This window comes from Amblyomma americanum, chromosome 10 (assembly GCF_052857255.1).
Source record: "Amblyomma americanum isolate KBUSLIRL-KWMA chromosome 10, ASM5285725v1, whole genome shotgun sequence".
Taxonomy (NCBI): Eukaryota; Metazoa; Arthropoda; class Arachnida; order Ixodida; family Ixodidae; genus Amblyomma; species Amblyomma americanum.
The window spans coordinates 112,010,754-112,030,049 of record NC_135506.1 but is presented as its reverse complement, the minus strand read 5'-3'; the positions used below and the strand labels follow the sequence as shown (position 1 = coordinate 112,030,049).

Genomic DNA, 19,296 nt, shown 5'->3' with positions numbered 1-19,296 from the left:
TGAGGATGTTTTCCACAAAGGCAACGAGAAGGTGATCAGAATCGTAGCGCACTGCACTGCTGTCCCAGGGCCCTGCTTTCTGCGGCACAAATGAGTGTGGGGTAACTGCAGTGCAAGCAAGGGCCAGCCGCTGACCATTTCAGGAGTTGTAGCTGAATGCTTGAGACTTTGAAACCTGGCACCATCATCAGCAGATGGCGTTAACCACAAAGTGCCTGTCGCATAAAAGTAAAGACCTTTTCTTTTTCTGTTCTGCACACATCTGTCACGATCAACTGCTAATGGGCAAGCCTTCATTGATTTGAGGGATACTGTCATGCTTGCGAGCTCAGCAGTCACTTGGCATTCCTTGAACAGGTCATGCTTAAGACAATTGAAATTTGAATTTGGTGCCAGAAACCGTTTCACCGTAAGCCCTCCAGTAGCAGGCTTTCAGTAGGATAGTATGTGGTGTGTGCCAAAGTTTTACTGCATCTAGCGGGATCGTTGCACAAGGGAGGTTTTGTGCTAGTTGTCTTGGGTCGCCTGGGTCACGTACGTCCTGAACATTGATACGGTGAGTGCAAACCAAGTCGGACCTGGGCTGCTGCTACTGCTGCTGCTGCTGCTGCTAGTGGAGGTGTGCCAGGCGGCTGCCATTAAAAGGCCTGTGTAGCCCAGTGTCATGTTTTTTTTTTTTTCCTTTCCGTAGCTGCATTCCGGTAGACGTCTGCTTCTCTTTCCGTTGTAGTGGTAGTGGTCGTAGGGTTCAGCTGGCCCCCCTTGTCACCTGCTGTCTGCTTGGTTGAGCCTTGCCACTAGTTTTATCTCATCGGGTCTGTGGTGCTTAGCTCTGGTGGCAGCCTTTTTTTCTTTTTTTTTTTGTCTCTGCTAGTCCAGCAGACGTACATCCTTTGCAGGGCGCTTAAAAAGTGTCTTCTGTAGTTGTCGTTGCGTTTCCTAACTCTGAAAGGCAAAACAGGTTGCAGCGGTTGTCTAATGCTGCTGATTAAGTGACTTTCGTTCACGCGCCATAATTGCCTCTGATGATTTTGGTGGATGCACAGATCGCTTATTACAACAATGCTGCCTCAGTAAACGTGTTGCGTAAGGTCTTGCAGTGAAAATGAATGAGTCGCATGAGAAGTTGATTAGGCAAGATACAGTAAGGCACCACATGCATGTGTCAGGCGTACTAGTGCTGTGTTCCTCAAGAATATTAGTGGTAGCAGTTTATTTTAGGAATAGAAAACCTGCCGTGGTGCACAGCGCAATCCTGGGCCCTTTTCTTCTGAATTTTCACCCACATGGATTGTCTTGTGCCATAAGTGTGAGATGAACACCTCTTGTTACAGCCAAAGTTAAAAAAGTTTTTCTGGGAGCCCTCATAATGTCCATTTCTGTTCAGTCCCACTGCAAACAGCTCTGTCGTGCAAAAGAACCCAAGACACGAGCCCCTGTCGCATGACACAGTGCACACCAGGAAAACTTGTCTTGCAAGACAAAATTGTGTCGACAGGTGTGCGACAGAAAATTTTGTGTTGCGTTTTGATCGCGGTGGCCTAACTGAAAATTAATTGTACGGCTTTCTTGGGATAGCATTGCGCACACGAAAAGACGTACATAGAAAAGAGCAGAAGATGACAGATAGAGCGCTCTGTCATCTTCTGCTCTTTCCTGTGTACGTCTGGTTGTGTGTGCAACGCCATCCCACAAAAGCCATGCACCAACTCGCCCAGCAAGAAGTTATTCTACATTAATTGTATGGAGTGTTCAGAACTTTGCTTCATCGAATTCGGTTTCTTTGCATTGTAATAATGAGGAGAGTTTGTTTTTGAGCGTCCTTCACATTATTTGGTGCAGGTCCCCAACTCAATATGGTTCCTACTTATCAGGAATGTTGAAAAGTCTACGGCTTGTCAATCATCGAAACAACTTTCTTGTTTTTTTCTGGCCACTTATGTGCGCGAAGCATTGTGTGTAGGTCATAAAGGCTGGCCACAAATCTCAGTCACACCAGGAGAAAAGGGCCCAGCGGGTGTTTTCACTCGATCAGTTGGCAGACTAGAGTGTGCATGCCACCATGTAGTGCCGTGCGCGTGAATCTGAAGAGCGCGACGACTGATGTTGGCTTCACGTTGTTGCCGGTTTAAAGTATCGCCCCACCAGCCGGCCTGGTCGTTACAGACGTGAGGTACGTTTCTCCTCCGCCATCGTTGTCACCCCATGCACCTGCTGCCTCCCCCCCGTTGCCCGGCATGCCCTCGTTGCCTCTGTGCATGCCGTTCGCTGTCTCTGTTCCACAGACATGTTGCACTGGCTTTGATTTTTTGAGGCAGGCTCAGCAGACCTGCATGCATCTTCTTCTGGCTTCTGTGGGCAGCGTGGTCCTCCTAATTAACCCTTTAACCACCAACCCTGAGCCATACTCGTCATGGAATATTGTATCAACATTGGCAATGACAAGTCACACTTGTCTGGCCCAATATGTTGTGCTACTCCCACCGCCAAAGACAAGTTGCGGTCGGCAGTTGTGTTGGTTGCAGTTTTCAACACTAGAGGGCAGTAGTTGTCCATAAAAAAAAAAGTGTTTTGCACCATTAGCGCATGTTTTAAGCCTGACAACAGTCATTTCTGGCAAATAATGCCCCAAAATTTGGCGATTTTGGCACGTTTTTTGGGAATTCATTTGGCGGTTAAAGGGTTAAAGGGACACCAAGGACAACTGTCCAACTTTCGTTTGTAGCGCAAATGGATTCCGTGGCTTTTCCTGGCCGTGTTGACATTTGTCCAACTGAGAAAGACACGTATATTGCTGAGAGAATCGCATTTTAAAATTTTCTTGCCTCTAATTCGAGACTTGTATCTAGTCAACTAAATGAGACTCTGACCATTCGGAGCTGAATGGTGGTGTAGCCTAAGTTCAGGAATCTACATCAGGAAATCGGTCTTTGTGTTGTCACAGCTTTGTAGCAAAAATTGGTGAGTCATGATGGCACCTGCATTTCGTTTATCAGCCCTTTCTCGCTTATAAAAGGTTCATTCTCAGTTAAAGTAGTCGTTAGAACATGGTAATCTACCGCCGGTGCAGGACCTCATTTTTATCCTCAGTGTTTGCGAACGTTTTCGTAAAAAAGAAAGACTGGTGCACATCCTGCCCACGGGGCCACTTGTTGGGCCACGTTCAGTGGCAGGGCAGGCTTGCCCAGAAGAGGTGCAGTGCTTATGGTTTGGATGATGAGTGGGATAGGCTGAATTTATGAGTACGAATAAGGATGCAGGTAGTCACTCTGGTTGACAAATTTGTTGTTTTTTATTTGTATCAAACAATAAACGTTGAAGGCATTTATTTTGCCTGGGGCTAAAAGTATTTAATTCAGGTTTGCTCTACTATGTTGAGAAGCCTCTTTAATAGTTCACTTTACCTGCAAAGCACATTTTCATAGTAATTGAGCAAGAATTTGTTTTGAGAGGAACCGTAATGCACAGCCTTTCTGAGTAACTGCAGCTCACGGTGCCCCTTTCCAGCACAGCGTTCTAAACATTTCACGGGCTCACCGGTGACTGAACTGATTATAAAATGCTGCTAAGCGGTAAAAGGAAGAGGCATTTCACAGCTGCAGTGCATTCGCCACAGCTTTTTTTGCCGTTTGCCACAGGCTGCCGCACGACTGTGATGCACGAGGCAGCTGTGTATGTAAACTGCATGAGTGAGTCCTCCTCCAGGGGGCATCTTCTGACCTTTGCGCCTTCTCTGCAACATTGGCCTGCCTTCATTTGCATTCTTTGGGACAGGACACTGGGTTTGGGAAATGTCTCTGTCATGGTGTTGTGTTTTAGGAAGGGTCACTTGATGGCATCTGAAGTCCGGACGTTCAGTGTTGGTGACACTGCAAAGACCAGCTCAGTTGCTACATACAGGAAACATCAGCATATGTGGAGTCAGTGTTAGTGGCTCACACTCTTCACATTACAGTTCATTTTGGATATTTCCATGATACAGCATAGGTTTGGGTATGTGAGTACAGTGCTTTGCCTGGAGTGGCTGATTTTTAGGACTACTTGTTTTGCCTCCATTTTCGGTGGCTTTTGAGTGGAAGGAAAAAAATGGAAGCAGTGCAGGTGAGTTCTGCCCAAAGGAGGTCTTCAGAAACGGAGTTCCTTATTTAGGAACTCTGCCTCTGCTGTTGAGCTTTCACGAGGTGTGTCTTTGCCGCTGCTTGTGAAATTACAACACTGTCGCCACCCCCTTGAGTGGTGTCTTTGAAGTCTCCGAGAAAAACGACTGAGTGCCCCAGATTGCTCACTGTTATGAGATTGCATTTGACCCACAAAACACTTCTGTGTCATCGATTCAAGAAAGGAGGGCAGAGTAGGAGCCACTCTCGCACCCATCTGCTTCAGTGCACTGGTCCTTGCCGCACATTGCCACCACAGTGGCTGCAACATCCTCTATGTTTGTGGCAGCACCGGGCCTCTTTTCCTGTTCACATTAGGAGCTGCTTTATGCACTGGCTGAAAGTGAAAAGTTGTTGCTTTTTATTCCACTGTACTCTGAAAGCATTGTGTAAATGGGGTGTTTGTAACACTTTTAGCCCTGGGGAATTCCAGTGGCATTCAAAACATGCTGAGGGAGCCCACGTGTCTTAGCTTTTGTCCCTTCCTCCCTAATGTGCAGAAAAAAAAAAATTCAAGCAAAAGGCCCTCCCAAAAGGCTCAAATTCAATTTAAGATGACTGACTGTACAGTGAACCAATCAACATAACAAGGTGTGTAAAAGAAAGGTTGATGTTGAGGCATGCATGGATTTACATGTATGTATGTATTCGAGGAACCCAAAACAAATGCTGCAAGGTGACCAACGGTTCCATAGAACACACTTCGAGAACCTTGCTGTAATCTGTCTGTTTTTTTTTTGTTTTTTTTCAGTGTTAGGCACAGTTTTGTTCAGCATGGGATTCTGCTTTTGTATAGAGACAGCAGAAGTAAGGCCTGCTGTTGTCTACATGTCCGTGAAAAAGAGAGGTGGCAACGTTACTTTTGGGGCTGGTGGGATTATAGTGCTTGTGTAAATGGCATCACTGTGGAGCTGAATGGGTAGAATGATGATTGTAACACAGCTGTATTATCAGCCGACAACCGGGTCACCTGTGGTCGTACTACGTGTTCCAAGCATTCGCATTGATTCCACCTCTGAAGTGCTGCCTGTGTTGCACATTGCGTGGTATAGAACAACGAGTGAACGGCATTCTCCTGCTTGGCCATAGGTGTCACTCAAGGAACTCTTGGCAATCAAACCATGTGGGACTCAGAGGAGAAAACCACCAGCAAGCACCATTGCAGAAGCCTGTAAATGGGCCCTGTGACGGGAATTAAGCTTGTGGTCTTTCTTCCTTGTATGCATAATATGGGACATTGTGATGCCTGAACACCCAGAGAGATTGCCGAGATTGCGATAGTCAGTATTGTAATCTTCTCCAGGAATGCTCCTTTCGAGTTGATGGTGCCAAAACAGCCATGATTTCGGGCAGTGGTGGCCAGATTGGGCTCTGCCTTTCTGGTTGGTTGGCCATGCAGTATGAACTTAGTTCGTTAATGGTTGTGAAATGTATCCAAATTCTGATGTCTCTGAATGCTGCAAGCTTTTTGTATGCAACAAAGACTGAAAAGAGGAAGTGGAATTTAGCGAAAACTATGATAGGAACATTGCTAGAGATGACACTTTCGATTCCGCTTCCAAACTTTCGTGGAAGTGAGCGCTGCTGTTCAAACCACACTGAGGAGGCAGCGAAAAGTAAAGTGGGCCGACACATCTTGTTCCAAAATATGAAGAGAAAAGCTAAACGGGAGGCGAGGTTGAAGAGGGGTAGAGTACCGGTGTTAGCCATCCAATTTTACCAACAAAGAAAAATCGGGGAGCTTCATTTGTTGAATCAGTCACCGCTGCCCTGTCTACGGTGCATACATGGAGGTGTGATGCCGTCAGAATACACTGCTGTGAGCTTCCCTGGCGAGGAAGCAGTTACATGGAAGCTTTCGCTGTGTGTGTGCAAGGTACAGTTGTCATTGATAGTGGCCAATCTCTGCGCTGAGCTAGTGAATTGCACTTTCATCTGATCACTTTATTTTTGACTTTGTAAGTGCAATAACTTTTGTTTTCTTGCTCGAAATTCAGTAATTCTTTTTGCACTTATTTCTAGGGCGGAACAATTGGCTCCGAGAAAAATGTAGTTCCCCTTTAACAGCTGCATTGGCCACAGAATAATGTAGCTTTTTGTGAGTAATGGGAAGCTTGTCTCATGCCAGTTTTGGAAAACCCGGTATACGAGCCAATCCAGATCAATATGTTGCCATACCAGCACAGCACTTGTGCCAAGAAATGGGGTGACCAGTGAACGGAGAAAGACTAGCATCGCCATTGCACCCCAAACGTACGAAGTTTGACTTGGTATGGCTCATTCTGAACAGCGCGGAGGGCGTGGGAGGGGAGACACGGAGGTAGTGCAGGTGCCAACTATTGACCGTTGGTTTTTGTTCAGAGGTGCATAATTTAGTCTGAAGTGGACATCAAAACAGAGGCTAGCTGAAGAGCTGGGCAGAGGTGCACAGTCAAGCGTGATGGCATAGAGTATGCATGCTTGGAATGGGGGAAATAAACCTCCAGTTAGTGAAGAGCGTTTGCACTGTGTTCATGCCTACTGTCCCATCACTTAAGCTGTTCCAAAATGGCTGCTCACTCATCAGGATTTTGTGCGCTGTTGGGCTGTGGCTGGTTGAAACTACTAGTTGGTTGTTAATGGCTGAAAATGCATCAGCTTGTCTTCATAAGCGTAAGAATGTAAAAGCACTTGGAGCTGCCAGCGTTAGCAGGCTTTAGCGGTGGAAGAAGTGCTGGTAATATTGTGGCTGTACATAAGGCAAGGATCGCACAATTCTTTCTTGTAGGGCAGCTCCGGTCAGTGAGATCTTGATCAGCCTGCAAGAGGCATCAGGGTGTCCCCTCCTCTACACGAGGGCGCATCCCACCAATTGGTAATGCTGCAGTAGCCAAGTCGTGCAGTACACGCCCGCAAGCACTGACTGGTGGAAACATTCGTGCTGCTGCATCAGTCCCTATGAATGCAGGCACGCACACACAGGCTCATTTTGACAAATGTTAGGAAACAATATTAGTAGCCCAGTTTTACAGGTTCCAAATTCTCTGCGGTTCAACCTGGAGAAAAGAACTCAAAAGGGCAAACTAGAGATTTCCAGCCGTATATCTGTGTGAATGCATTTGTTGGGCTTCAACGTGCAAATTTGATTAGTTTTCTGATGATAGCAATTTTAGGTGATGTGATTATTTCTTTGTGACCTCGTACGATTTGTATAGTCAAGATATCGTGGCATTGAACCTTGAAGAATTCACAAATGACTAAGCTCATTTATAGGCAATTTGAAAAATCTCTCTTCTGGTGCTAATGTCAATTTGGCTGGGCAATGCTGGCCTGTGTGAAATGCCGAAAACATGGCCAATCGACGAGTCGTGCTTTTTCAGAGCAGCTTTAACCCCAAGTGCAATAATTAGCGAGGGATCTGCAAAGAATTTAAGTGAGTAGTGCTGGCAATAAAACCGCACTGCTTCAGTCTGTTAGTTATTTGGGGACCTTCAAATTTTGGAAGGTCCCCGAACTGCTGACCTCAAAGCATAGATTTTGGCCCTTAAAAGATACAGGAATGGTGTTTGATGATTACATAGTAATGCCCTGGTTATTAGCTTCAGATAATTTCTTATTTCAGGCTGTTCAAGCAGTGTTTTCACTGGAGTCAGTGAAAAGGCTTCTGGTGTCTAGCTGGTCTCTGAGACGTCTAAGAGAGAGCGTTGTTGGGCGAGTCGCTCAGTCATTATCAACAAAGTGTACTGCGCACACACAAACAAGGACAAGAAGGGCGCACAGCATCTGTGCTTGCTGTGTACCTTTCTCGTCCTTGTTTGTGTGTGCGCAGTACACTTTCTTGCCGTTGAGAAGTCATTGAGAGAACTAATGGTGTGTGACACAATTGTGTACATATTCATGTCAGTCTATGGTTTCTCAGTGATGATTGCAGCCAGAATAAATAGTGGTAGCTTCGGTGACGTCCACTTAATGACAGAGGCTGAATAGGTTATTTGTGAAATGCTTGGAAAAATGGGTCATTGACCCCACCTCGTGAAAACCAAAAGCACTGTAGCCATGGCAATGTTTGCCAAAGCTACCCTAGTGCCATTAAAACTGAAATCATCATCATTATTTCTGAAAGCATAAAATAATTCGGTGCCCTATGAAGTAAGCACACATTTAAGGGGGGACGCAGCTTTCAGATCGCGACAAACGGTAAAAAAAATCAGTTTCTTGAACCACGGTGGCACTGTATATCTGGGAAATGCTCGAAAAGTGGGATTTTTTTTCATTACAGTTTTCTGACTGGATGTTCACCTTGTGGAGCAGATTTCTTCGCAATTGTTTTGCCTAATTTGACCCAGTTTGTTTTGTTGCACTCACAGAACTTCACTCTATGCGATGACAGTCTTGAATTTTCATTTTGATGGATTACAGATTTTTGGTGTAACATCTTGTTTACAGTTTAAACATAGCTATGCCAACTGCTTTGTAAAAAATGAAAAGAAAAAATTTTTGTTTTGAAAAAAAAAAAAAATCCAGCACTGTCGTCACTTGTAGCATGCATTCAGAAATACAGTGAATTTTTGAACAAGTCTTCTGCCACATTTGTTCGAGTCTGCAGGCTTTCCACAAGGTGTAGAAAAGTAAGAAATTGTAGAAAAAAGTTCTTCAGTTGTAATTCTGAAATTTTGTGCACTTATGTTCGAAAGCATTCATAACATTCAGAAAAGTTTTTATCCTAATCCACCAAAAAAACGAGAAAGTTCATGTTTAAAGTCGTGTCCCCCCTTAAGTATCGGGCATGTCTCTAATTCATCTGCCGCGAGGCGTTCTGTGGTGTAGATGGTGAGCTGCCATGAAAAGCTTGGGGTGTGAGATGCATTAATTTGACCACTTTGTGAGCTTTCCTCTTGTAGTGGTGGGGCAGACACGTGTGAACAGTATTAGGTCCCTGCCTTGAACCTTGTGATGTGTTGAATCCTCAGGCAGTCTTCGTTACCTCTTGAGCCAGGTGTTATTAGCCCCGAAGACTTCAAGTAAGTGCTGTTATGCTCATACACTGCAAGAGCACACGTGCATCGGTAGGCACCTGGGCATTCGTGCACCTTAATGACTGCTGCACACGGGGGCATTTGTGCAAACGAGCCCAGTGTAAGCGGAAGTTGTGCCATTGCATGTGTGGTCATCGGCTTGACCAGGACACCTCAGTCAGGCCATTCAAGCTGCCCTAGTGCGCAAGGATTCAAACAGTCACTTGGTGCAGGCATTGCAAAACTGGTGGGCTGGCTTCGGTCAAAGCCGACATTGTTGGGATTTGTGCCACATTCACTCTTCAGCAGAGCAGCTGATTGCCTGCCAGGGTTGACCAGTGCACACTACTGTCTCTTTGTAAAAGAACCCCCTGGGCACAGAGTTGAAAGGTGGCAGTCTCGGTCAGATTTCACCTGATCCTTAGCAGTGCATAAAGTATATACAGTTCTTCACACGGAGGCATATACTCAGAAATGCATGCAGGTATTTGGGTGTCTGCAGACTTTATAAGCAGCTAGGCAGAAAGTGAGGATATTTAATTTGCCTCCCTAGATGTGCGCAACAATAGTGCGTGCTTGCTTGCAAGCAGCAGTGTGCACTTTGCACTGTCTTCTCTGGCAAGTGCTGCTTGCATGGTTCAACGATTGTCGGTTTATTGTTTGTGCCAGTGAAGTGCGAAATGCTTTCAGGCACTGGACACAATGTCCTCTACGAAGGTGCCAACACACTGTGCATTCAGTAAAGGGCCCTATGCACTGAACATTAAGGGAAAACTTTGGGGAGAAGCATGCTGCCTGCCTACAACCTACCATGGGTGGATTTACAGGGGCGGTGGTGGGGAGGTGGTTTTTGGTTCAAATTGGCACCCTTGTTTATACTTTAGACCAGAGGACTGCTTCTGACTTTTGCGACAAAACGTGTCGATGCTAACTGCCCAACTTCTTGGTTGTCATTTTTAACTTTGTGCCCTTGTTGGTATTGTGGGGGAATCTTGTGTGAGGCCCTACATCGTATCTTGCTGCAGTTCCCTCGTATTGCATGCCAGTACAGAATAGTGCAGGTTTTACTTCACTGTGATGTAAAGTGCGCATGGCACAACTTTTTAGCTGAGCAGTGGAGAAGTCGTGCTGCATTCAGCTATTTGAGAACTGTTGCATCGTAACAAAACATATTTTTCTCATGCAAGGGATATAGCAAGTGGTGTTGCTATGCTTTTAAAGAGCTATTTCAGCAGTCTGATGGTGGCACTTTGCTACGCTGTGTGCAGTGAAGATTCTAAATATATCCAAATTATGCCCGAATATCTAGACTATGGCTGCTAAATAAAACATGAACTTTTGGTTTGCTTACATCACTTAGTCCATGTGTTACTCCCATTGTGGTGCACCTTGCAATTTGTTATCCAGGGGAATGTGTTTTTTTTGCCAACTCTATCCATAACTTTTTCAGAAGTACTATTGTGTTCTCAGATAGGTGTGGCCATTTTTAAAAATTACTTCTTGGCCTTGTTGTTACTGGGAACTCTGTAAGTAGACCTGGTAGTCATTTTTTGCATTTATCAGTAATAGTGAGTGCACACAAGTTTTTTTCTTTATTTTTGTACCGTGCATGAAATTAATTGGAGGCATGGTGCTTTTATACTTAGTGGGTACCCATGGGCTCCTTTTGACTCCACAATAACCTTTTTCTTTGGGTTGGGGGAGAGGCTTTGAGATGTGTGCCACCTCTCCTTATGTGGGTTTGAGTTGTGACGTACCGCAGCAGGGGAATTTGCCCTCTGTGCTTGTCCTAGAACCTACTCTGTGCTCTGTCCAACATGTCAGTTGCTTTAAAACATGAAAAAGTTTCACATATATTTAGCCCGTCCTGTCAGGCATCATGCAGGAAGGTTCAGTGGTATTGTGTTCCTGTATTTTTAGAAGCCAAAGCTCTTTACTTGTCAGCTGGCGAGGTGCGCCTATCCTTTTGCACATAATCGAAAGTAGATAAGAATTTATCACCCGTGTACCTGCCCACATAGCTCTGAAACACAATGTAGAACTGAATGAGGCGGAACAAGAAGAAGATAACAGCTTAAATTTTCAGTAGTGTTATGCAATTCAGTCAGTTGGTGTAGTGGAGTAGCATCGCTTGGGATCCTGCCGGTTTGCCTGTCTAAGCCTGGTGTTCGCTACAGATTCACACTTCTGCTTTGCGAGACAAACCTTAGTCATGCAGTTGCTACATCTCAGCATACACTAATCATTGAGTAAAATGCAGCTTAAGTGCTCCAGCTTAGCGCTGGAGCCTAGTTTATCCTGGTAAAAAGAAATGCGGGAGATCAACTTGTATGTGTTGTTATGTGCAGTTAATGCACCAAGCTTTTTATAAGTTTGATTTCATGCACCTTACATGAGCTAGCACGTTGTATTCTGTGTGTAGGTGCTATGGAAGTTACCGATATGATGCGACTCCAGTAGTCTGCTGTGAGGATGTCACACTAGTACAGGAGGCTTTGAGCTGTGTTTGTCATGAATCAGTGAAAAGTCAGATAATCATCATGAACAGGAAATATCACCGGGGTAATAGAGAATTCCAGCTTTTAGGAAAGATAGTCATAAATTTTTGCTGTCAGACATAATGGTACTAACATTTTATGAAATGATCTGAACGGTAAGCTAATTCACAGTGTTAGCATTCCATCTGCAGTGTTCTGGTAATACAGCTGTGGTGTTTGTCTCATTTTTCTTTGTAAGGGGAAAAGTCAGTGCACAGACGATGCTTCTCCGAGAGCCTTGTTTGCAGCAGGCACCAAATGTAGAGATTGACAAACTTTGTGTAGCATGTAAATGATAGGATCTACGGCCTTAGTGTGGAAGCCTGCTTCTCTAGTTTACGACATCTTGAGGCTTGCTCCACAATGAGTCTGCATCATCACGTATACTCTGCACTCTTGGGCATTGGACATCATGCTCAACTGCATGCACATCTGTTGCAGATCTGGCCATCCTTGACTGTTGCATCGTCTGCATGAATTTGCTGTGCTTTTGGTGTACAGAAATGCCACACATGTTTTGCATATCTATTTTGTCCATGGCTTGTATGTACAGCAGACATGGTCTACGCCAGCTCAGTGAGCGTGCTTTGTCGCGTACAAGTTCTGGTGTGCTAGTGTGCCGCATTCATTGTCACGAGTTTCTGCCGCATGGTTCTTCTGTGTGTCATATGTGTAGATGCCGCACTGAAGATTAATTAAGCAAATTAAATGGGGGAACCCTTGTGCATGGTTTTCTGGGACCCTGCTTTGAACGGAGCTAGTAGTGCTACTTAACACGTGGGAACACTGGAGGTTCCCGTTTGTGGGCAGCTGGGGCACAGGGCAGATTGAACACGTTTACCTTTTCCGAGCCCCAACTGCGTAAAGTTTCCACTTCAGCATAGTTGAGGGGGTGCTTGCCAGAGTGGTGTGCCTGACTGGTGTGCCCTGTGGATTCCCCACCCCTGCCTCCTCAGGCCCGACGGAATCGGCACCGTCACCGTCGAGGAGAAGGACATGTTTGCTCAGGTCCGGGAGCGCCTGCGCATTCTGCTGGAGCACCAGATTACACACTTCCGGTGAGTCGCTCCGAAGGCATGGTCCTGAGAGGGCGGTGTATACGTGCACCTGTGTGATCAAGTGGAAACCATACAGCACAGACTTTGGGAAAGTGCATGTTTAAACTCAAGTAGGTTTCAAAGGAATGAATTGTAATTTTTATTCTCAAATGCGTTGGGCTTACTCTTGTTCCCATATTAGCTTAATCTTATTCCATACTACTCAACATTGTTCATCCATCGACTGGGCCTCATCCTTGTCCTATCTGCTGGCCACAGTGATTGGCTGAGGTTGTAAAGTGAATGCCTGACCGAGGCGGTGATACGGGGTTGAAATGCTAGAGCATTACAAATTCTTCACCACCTGCAAAGACTGCAAAAAGCCGCATAATATATTTATGAAGGAATGGTAACTGTTTCTTCATTCCTCTCGACAGCATTAAGAAAGTTGATCATCGGGATGCCTTGGCACAAGGATGCTTTCAAGTGATGTCGCTACTGCCTTGCCAACTGAATGCATCTCAAGGCATGTTAGGACTTGACAGCTTGAAGCATTTATGTCAGCCAGTCGTAGGCAAAAATTATACTGTTGAGAGACGTGCAGGGCGATGCCTCACGTACACTCCACAGGGCAGGAATACGTAAAAGTAAAAAATTGCTGTTGGTGCGTACTTGAGCAAACAAGCAAGTGTATCGTGTAATTAAGGTGGTTACAACAGAGGTGCGTGCAGAAGAGGCACTTGGCGTCGCATTATGTAATGTTTTCACTTATGTGTCAAGCCATACCTTGTGCCTCCGTCAAGAATAAAATTGATGTTGTATGAGAGAATTCAAAGCCAGGCAAGTTGCTGGGTTTGCATGATTTGCGAACTGCCTCCCATATCAAGACGAATGACACATTGGGTCAGGGCTTGCACGATCTTTCTTAACTTCTTGATGAGGCTACCTGGCGTAGCCTCGCCATAATCCTGTCGTAACTGGTGCCCTCTTGCCATTCTGCGATGCATCTTACAAACTACATTCTAGGGAGTCTTCTAAAATTTAAATAATGCAGCAGTGTTGGTAGGCATCCACTTTATATTTGACACGATGACGAGTACCGTTTGGGAGCTTCTTCATCATGTGGGCATTGCTGCCTTCTCCAAATTTTTTTGCTTCATTGCGCCATGTTTGTGTATGGCAGGCAAGAAAACTTGTAGATGAGCTTTTCGCATGAGCATTCATTGCTGTGGACGCTCACCTGTTCACAGCTAGGAGGAGATATTACACCATGGGGCGCTGTCACGCTTTTCTTTGTCATCGACAAGTCCTCTTTATTGCAACATTTTGTACATTATTTTTTTTAGGGGTAGTGTCATGGATAAAACTCCATGTCGAGTAGAACTGGCATTTTGGCCGTCAGTCAGTATTTTGACATTAATGCTTTTGGTAGCACAACTGGAAGTAGACAGAAGAGGGAAGTGCTGCGCTCACAACTGAAGTTTTCAATGAAACATGCATTGTTTAAATACGGATCAGTGTTCTAAACAAAACACATGCACACGTGGTATTCAAGACGTGTTACAGTTATCTAAAAATGCAAGCTCACACCCACACAAATTGGTGTAAGCTTGGCTTGCACCGTTGTCTTTTCCATCTTGACTGAGAGCTCTATCCCAGAATGATGAGCTGTGATTTCGAGCCCCCATTTTGTTTCTTGTTGCAGTTCTGAAGAGCAGTGGTTAGATAGCTGAATTCCCCTTTTTGTGGTGTCCCTTGCTGGGTCTGCGTTTTTGTGTGAAAGAATAGTGCCAGTTTGTGTGGTCTCTATAGTACTGGAATTCCATTGGTTAAATCGGCCATGCGGTTACTGTTGAGCAAAGTTGCACAGCTGAACGTCTGTTCAGAGGCCCATGCTGTGTGCGTGTGACCATCCCTTGTCCTTCAATTGCTGTTCATCTCTGCAGTGTGCGTCAACTAATTCTTTTTAATACCAAATGAGGCTGCAGAGAATGGGCAAAGACTGCTAGCAGAAATGCTGTTTGTGAGGGAAAGTACCAAGGCCTCTCGAATGGCCGCCTGTTGTGCGCAGGTACTGCTTCCCCTTTGGGAGGCCCGAAGGTGCCCTCAAGGCTACCCTGTCCCTGCTGGAAAGGGTAAGGCCTGCTCCCTCTCTTGAGGCTTTATTCTTTTTAACTGGAGAATGAGCAGCATTTTAGTTGAAGGCACAGGTGTGCATTTTGTAGCTGTGTAAATTGAGATCCACACCAAGCACAAAGCCAGGCAAGCCAAATTGGGGCTCATTTAAGTTTTACACAGTGTGCCATCGTCGAGTACGCTTCACTAACCCATTGTGCAGTTCATCTATGCTGCCTGTAAGCGGGTTTCATAACATTGCACAGCAGCTTGTGGAAGGAGAATAACCATGTGTGTGCTGTCGCGGCTAGGGAAGGAACACATTTTACAGTGCTTCTGTTTATCGTGCAGACAACTGCGGCACAGGGTACAAACATTGTTGTGTTTCTTCTTTAGCCGTGCCACACTTGGCAGTCTGTCAGCCGGCCACACACAGATGCACAGGCCGGTGTATGTGCAAAACTGCAGCTTGAATACTGCCACTGCCACTCAACTTGGCCAGCTGCAGCTCTCACATCGGCCATTGGCCACTCGTGAGTCATCCTAAGGCAGAACGCAAAGTGATTGGTGGGTCACGTTGACACAGACAAACAGTGTGTGGAAATCCTTAAGCTGTAGCTTCAGGAATAATCGTTAATGGCTGTTGACATGCATCAGAACCTTGTTGATATGTTCCCAATTCATACGCTCAGAATTGTGGACAACAAAAATCTGCCATAGAGGCACAGTATTTTTATCCAGTTGATATGTCCCTGCATAACACAATTTCCCACTTACGGCATTCATATTTCGACACATTGCGGTTATGTTTGGTGACCAACTGTACATGTGCTAACATGGCTGACCCTGGGGGCATGCTTCATGAAGAGCTGGAGTGCACACGTCAAGCACTTTGTCATTGGTCTGAGCAGCAAAAGCAAACAGTGGCAGCTTGCAGTGCACACTCAGTGATGCTTGCACTGATGAACACTGGTGGATATGGTGTGCACTTTGTGCAAGCGTGTGCGCGCAGGTTTGCTGGTGACCGAAGCTCGAGCTAGCAGCGTCTCGGCAGAGCAGTTAGGAGGCTCTTCTGGGACTGATGCAATCACAAAGGTCGCACATGTAACACCGAGAGAATGAATGAAAAACTTTATTGAATTCTTTTGGTCAGTTCCGGAGAGTCTCTGTGCAGCAGCGTCTTGGCGCTTGCCGCAGCCGCCGCCGCCGTCGGGGGCTCCTTAGCAAGGTTGGTCCCTCATTCCAGGGCTCCACTGGTCCTGGCCACCTCGCACGCGTGCTGCACCAATGCCCTTTGTGCGGTGAGCTCGCTGCTGGTGAGCAGGCCCTCCCATTGCTCCGCACTCGGGTTAGTCTGTTTGTGGAAGGTGTAGTTGTGTTTACACTCCCATGTGACGTGGTAAAGTGTCGGGACGTCCCCGCACCAGGGGCAGCTGTCGCTGTACTGGGTGGGGAACATTTTGCTTAGGACGTGTAAGTTAAAGAAGGTGCCAGTCTGCAGCCTCCTCCAGCTGACCGCTTCTTGCTGTGTGAGGAGTTTGTGGGGCGGGGGATACTTGAACCTGCAGCCTCTGTAGTGATTTAGGATGTCTGCGTACGTCGGGTCCACCATCGAGGGGTTCTCGAGGTCCTCCGTCAGCAAGGCTCGGTGCGTGATCTCGCAAACCTGGCTGTCAGCCCTCGAGTTGCCCTCGACTCCGGTGTGTGCCGGTACCCAGAAGACCTTTTGCTTCGCTTTGAATCCCGAGGCTCTCGCGCCGAGGAGGATGCGTAGGGCCTCCCTGCAGATCCTTCCTTGCTGATATCGTCTGCAGGCCGTTTTGGAGTCCGTTATGATAATCTGTGGCTTGTTTCTGCGGTAGCCTTCGACCGCTGCAAGCGCCACAGCGATCTCCACCCCTTCTGCCACCGTACGTACTCTCGCGGATGCGCAGCTGATCGTGTCGCCCGTGTGGTCTACGACCGCCACCGCCACTCTCGTGATGTTGTTGCGTCTATCCCTCGGATATAGTCCTGCGTCCGTGTACACCGTGTTTTCCTGCGTGGCTAGGTGTCTCTCCACGTATTCTGCTCTTGCTTGTCTTCTGGCCGCGTGTAGGTTGGGGTCCATGTTGCGCGGCAGTGGGCAGATTCTGAGGGTTTGCCGGATTTCGTCCGGAATGTTCTCGTCCGGATCTGCTGTGGTTTCCACTCTGTGGCCAAGTCTTCTCAGGAGTTGCCTGCCTGTTTCTGTAAGTTCTAGTCTTTCTAGCTGTGCGTTCAGCTGGGCCGCCGCCAACTCCTCGAAGGTGTTGTGGACTCCCAACTGTAGTAGCTTGTCGTTCGGGGTGTTTCTCGGTAGGTTTAGTGCGGTCTTGTAGGCTTTCCTTATTAATGCCTCGATCTGTTCTTTTTCCCTCTTGATCGCCGGGTGGTAGGGGAGGGAGTACGTCACCCTACTGACTACCAGGCTCCTGACCAGTTGGAGGGTGTCCTCTTCCTTCATGCCTTGTCTTCTGCTGGAGACTCTCTTTATCATTCTGCCGACTTGTTCGGTCGATTTCTGTAGCAGGCTGATCGTGTGGCTGCATTTGCCTCTGCTCTGCAGCCACATGCCCAGAATCCATATGGTGCTTCTTTCTGGTATGTTTTGGCCTTCGAGCTTGATCTCTAGGCTCGCCTCCGTGGGTTTCCTCGCTACTCTGAGTAGCTCTGACTTGTCTGTCGAGCACGCTAGACCCCTTGCCTTCACGTATTCTTCTATGCAGGTCGCGGCTCTCTGTAGTCTCTCTTGTTTTTCTCCTAGCGATCCACGGTTGGTCCACACCGTGATGTCGTCCGCATACATGGCATGTTGTGTGCCTTCGATTTCCCCCAATCTTTTGGCCAGGCCGAGCATGGCTAGGTTGAAGAGCACGGGCGAAATCACCGACCCCTGTGGGGTTCCTTTGTGGGGGGTGTTAAAGGGTTGGCTTCTCACGTCTCCCAGCCCCACGGTGGCAGTTCTGCCTGCAAGAAAGGCCCTCACGTAGTTGTGAGTTCTTTCTCCGCAATTTATGTTCTGGAGGCCCTCCATTATTGCCGGGTGGCTGATGTTGTCAAAGGCCCCCTTGATGCCTAGGGCCATGACAACATTCTCTCCAGCCTTCGGGATGTTGGCGAGAACGTCCTCCTTGAGTTGTAGGAGAACGTCTTGCGTAGACAGCTTTGACCTGAATCCAAACATGCTGTGTGGATAGAGTTGTTCTCGCTCCATCCATAGCTGGATTCTTTTCGTAATTATTCTTTTGTACAGCTTTCCCAGGCACGAGGTGAGGGAGATCGGTCGCAGGTTTTCGACCTGCAGCTTTTTGCCCGGTTTGGGGATCATCACTACCTCCGCGTGTTTCCATTCGGCCGGAATCGAGCCCTCGGCTCAGAGTTGGTTGAGGTAGTCTGTCAGCTGGTTTACCGCTTCCTCACTGAGGTTGCGTATGAGGGAATTGTGTATCCTGTCTCCCCCAGCTGCCGTGTTCTTAGTGAGGGCCCCCATCGCCTCGTGCACTTCTGCCAGCGTGATCGGCCTGTCCATCTCGGGGTTTTCTTTGCCTTGATAGGTTCCTCTATATTCTTCGGGGCGTTCCTTCCCGTAACACTTGGTTTTGAGGTCCTCTATCATTTGGTCCTCCGTTCCTTCGCACTGGTGGATCAGTCTTTGTATCGTTTTACTGCTTTCGGTCTTCGTCTTTCCCGGATCCATCATCGCTTTCAGAATTCGCCACGTTTTGGCCGTGTTCAGGGTGCCGTTTAGCGAGCTGCTGAACTGCTGCCACCCTTGCCTTGCCAGTTGTGTAGCGTATTCTTCTGCCTTGGCCGTGATTTCCGCTATCTTCTTCTTTAGCTTCCTGTTTAGCTTTTGTTTCCTCCATCGTTTGGTGAGCCCGCGCCTTGCCTCCCATAGCCTGAGCAGGCGCTTGTCCACCTCCGGTATTTGCTCGGTTCTGTCTACCTCTTGCGTGTAGGTCTCCTGTATCTGTTTGAGCTGTTGGCACCACTCTTGGATGTTTGTGATCTGCCCGGTCAGATCCCTGCTTCCTTGCCGAAAGGCGTCCCAGTCGGTGAGGCGGGCTTTCCCAAGTTTTCGTTTGGTGGACTCCGCTGCCATCGTGAGTTGGATTATGCAGTGGTCGCTCCCCAGGTTTTCTAGGGTGTTTTCCCACTCTACTTGGCTCGTGCCCTTCACGAAGGTGAGGTCCGGGCACGTGTCTGCGCTGACGCTGTTGCCTATCCTTGTAGGTTGGTCTTCGTCCGTTACTAGTTCGTACCCCAGGTTCTCCGCGGCGTCCCATATGCCTTGGCCTTTGCGGTCGGACGATGGGTATCCCCAGTTCGGACTCTTGGCGTTAAAGTCTCCCGCTACCACGAGGGCGTTCGTTTTGGCCATCTTGCTTACTTCCGTAAACAGCTTTCCAAAATCGCCGTCCTTTTGTTTCGGGGA

At 47.2% G+C, this 19,296-nt stretch overlaps 1 protein-coding gene across 12 annotated transcripts in view; it reads left to right on the top strand.

The window, feature by feature from the left end:
* Cadps (calcium-dependent secretion activator 1) overlaps positions 1-19,296 on the top strand; it is a 164,567-nt gene that overhangs the window by 53,946 nt on the left and 91,325 nt on the right. For 5 of the 12 annotated variants that reach the window (XM_077641026.1, XM_077641025.1, XM_077641030.1 and 2 more), the window contains 3 exons: positions 9,107-9,157; positions 12,645-12,746; positions 14,797-14,860. In XM_077641026.1, the coding sequence (XP_077497152.1) occupies positions 9,107-9,157; positions 12,645-12,746; positions 14,797-14,860 (217 nt within the window). Of the gene's footprint in view, positions 1-2,134; positions 2,174-9,106; positions 9,158-12,644; positions 12,747-14,796; positions 14,861-19,296 lie in introns of all 12 variants that reach the window. The other 7 variants (XM_077641032.1, XM_077641028.1, XM_077641031.1 and 4 more) reach the window with 2 other exon arrangements.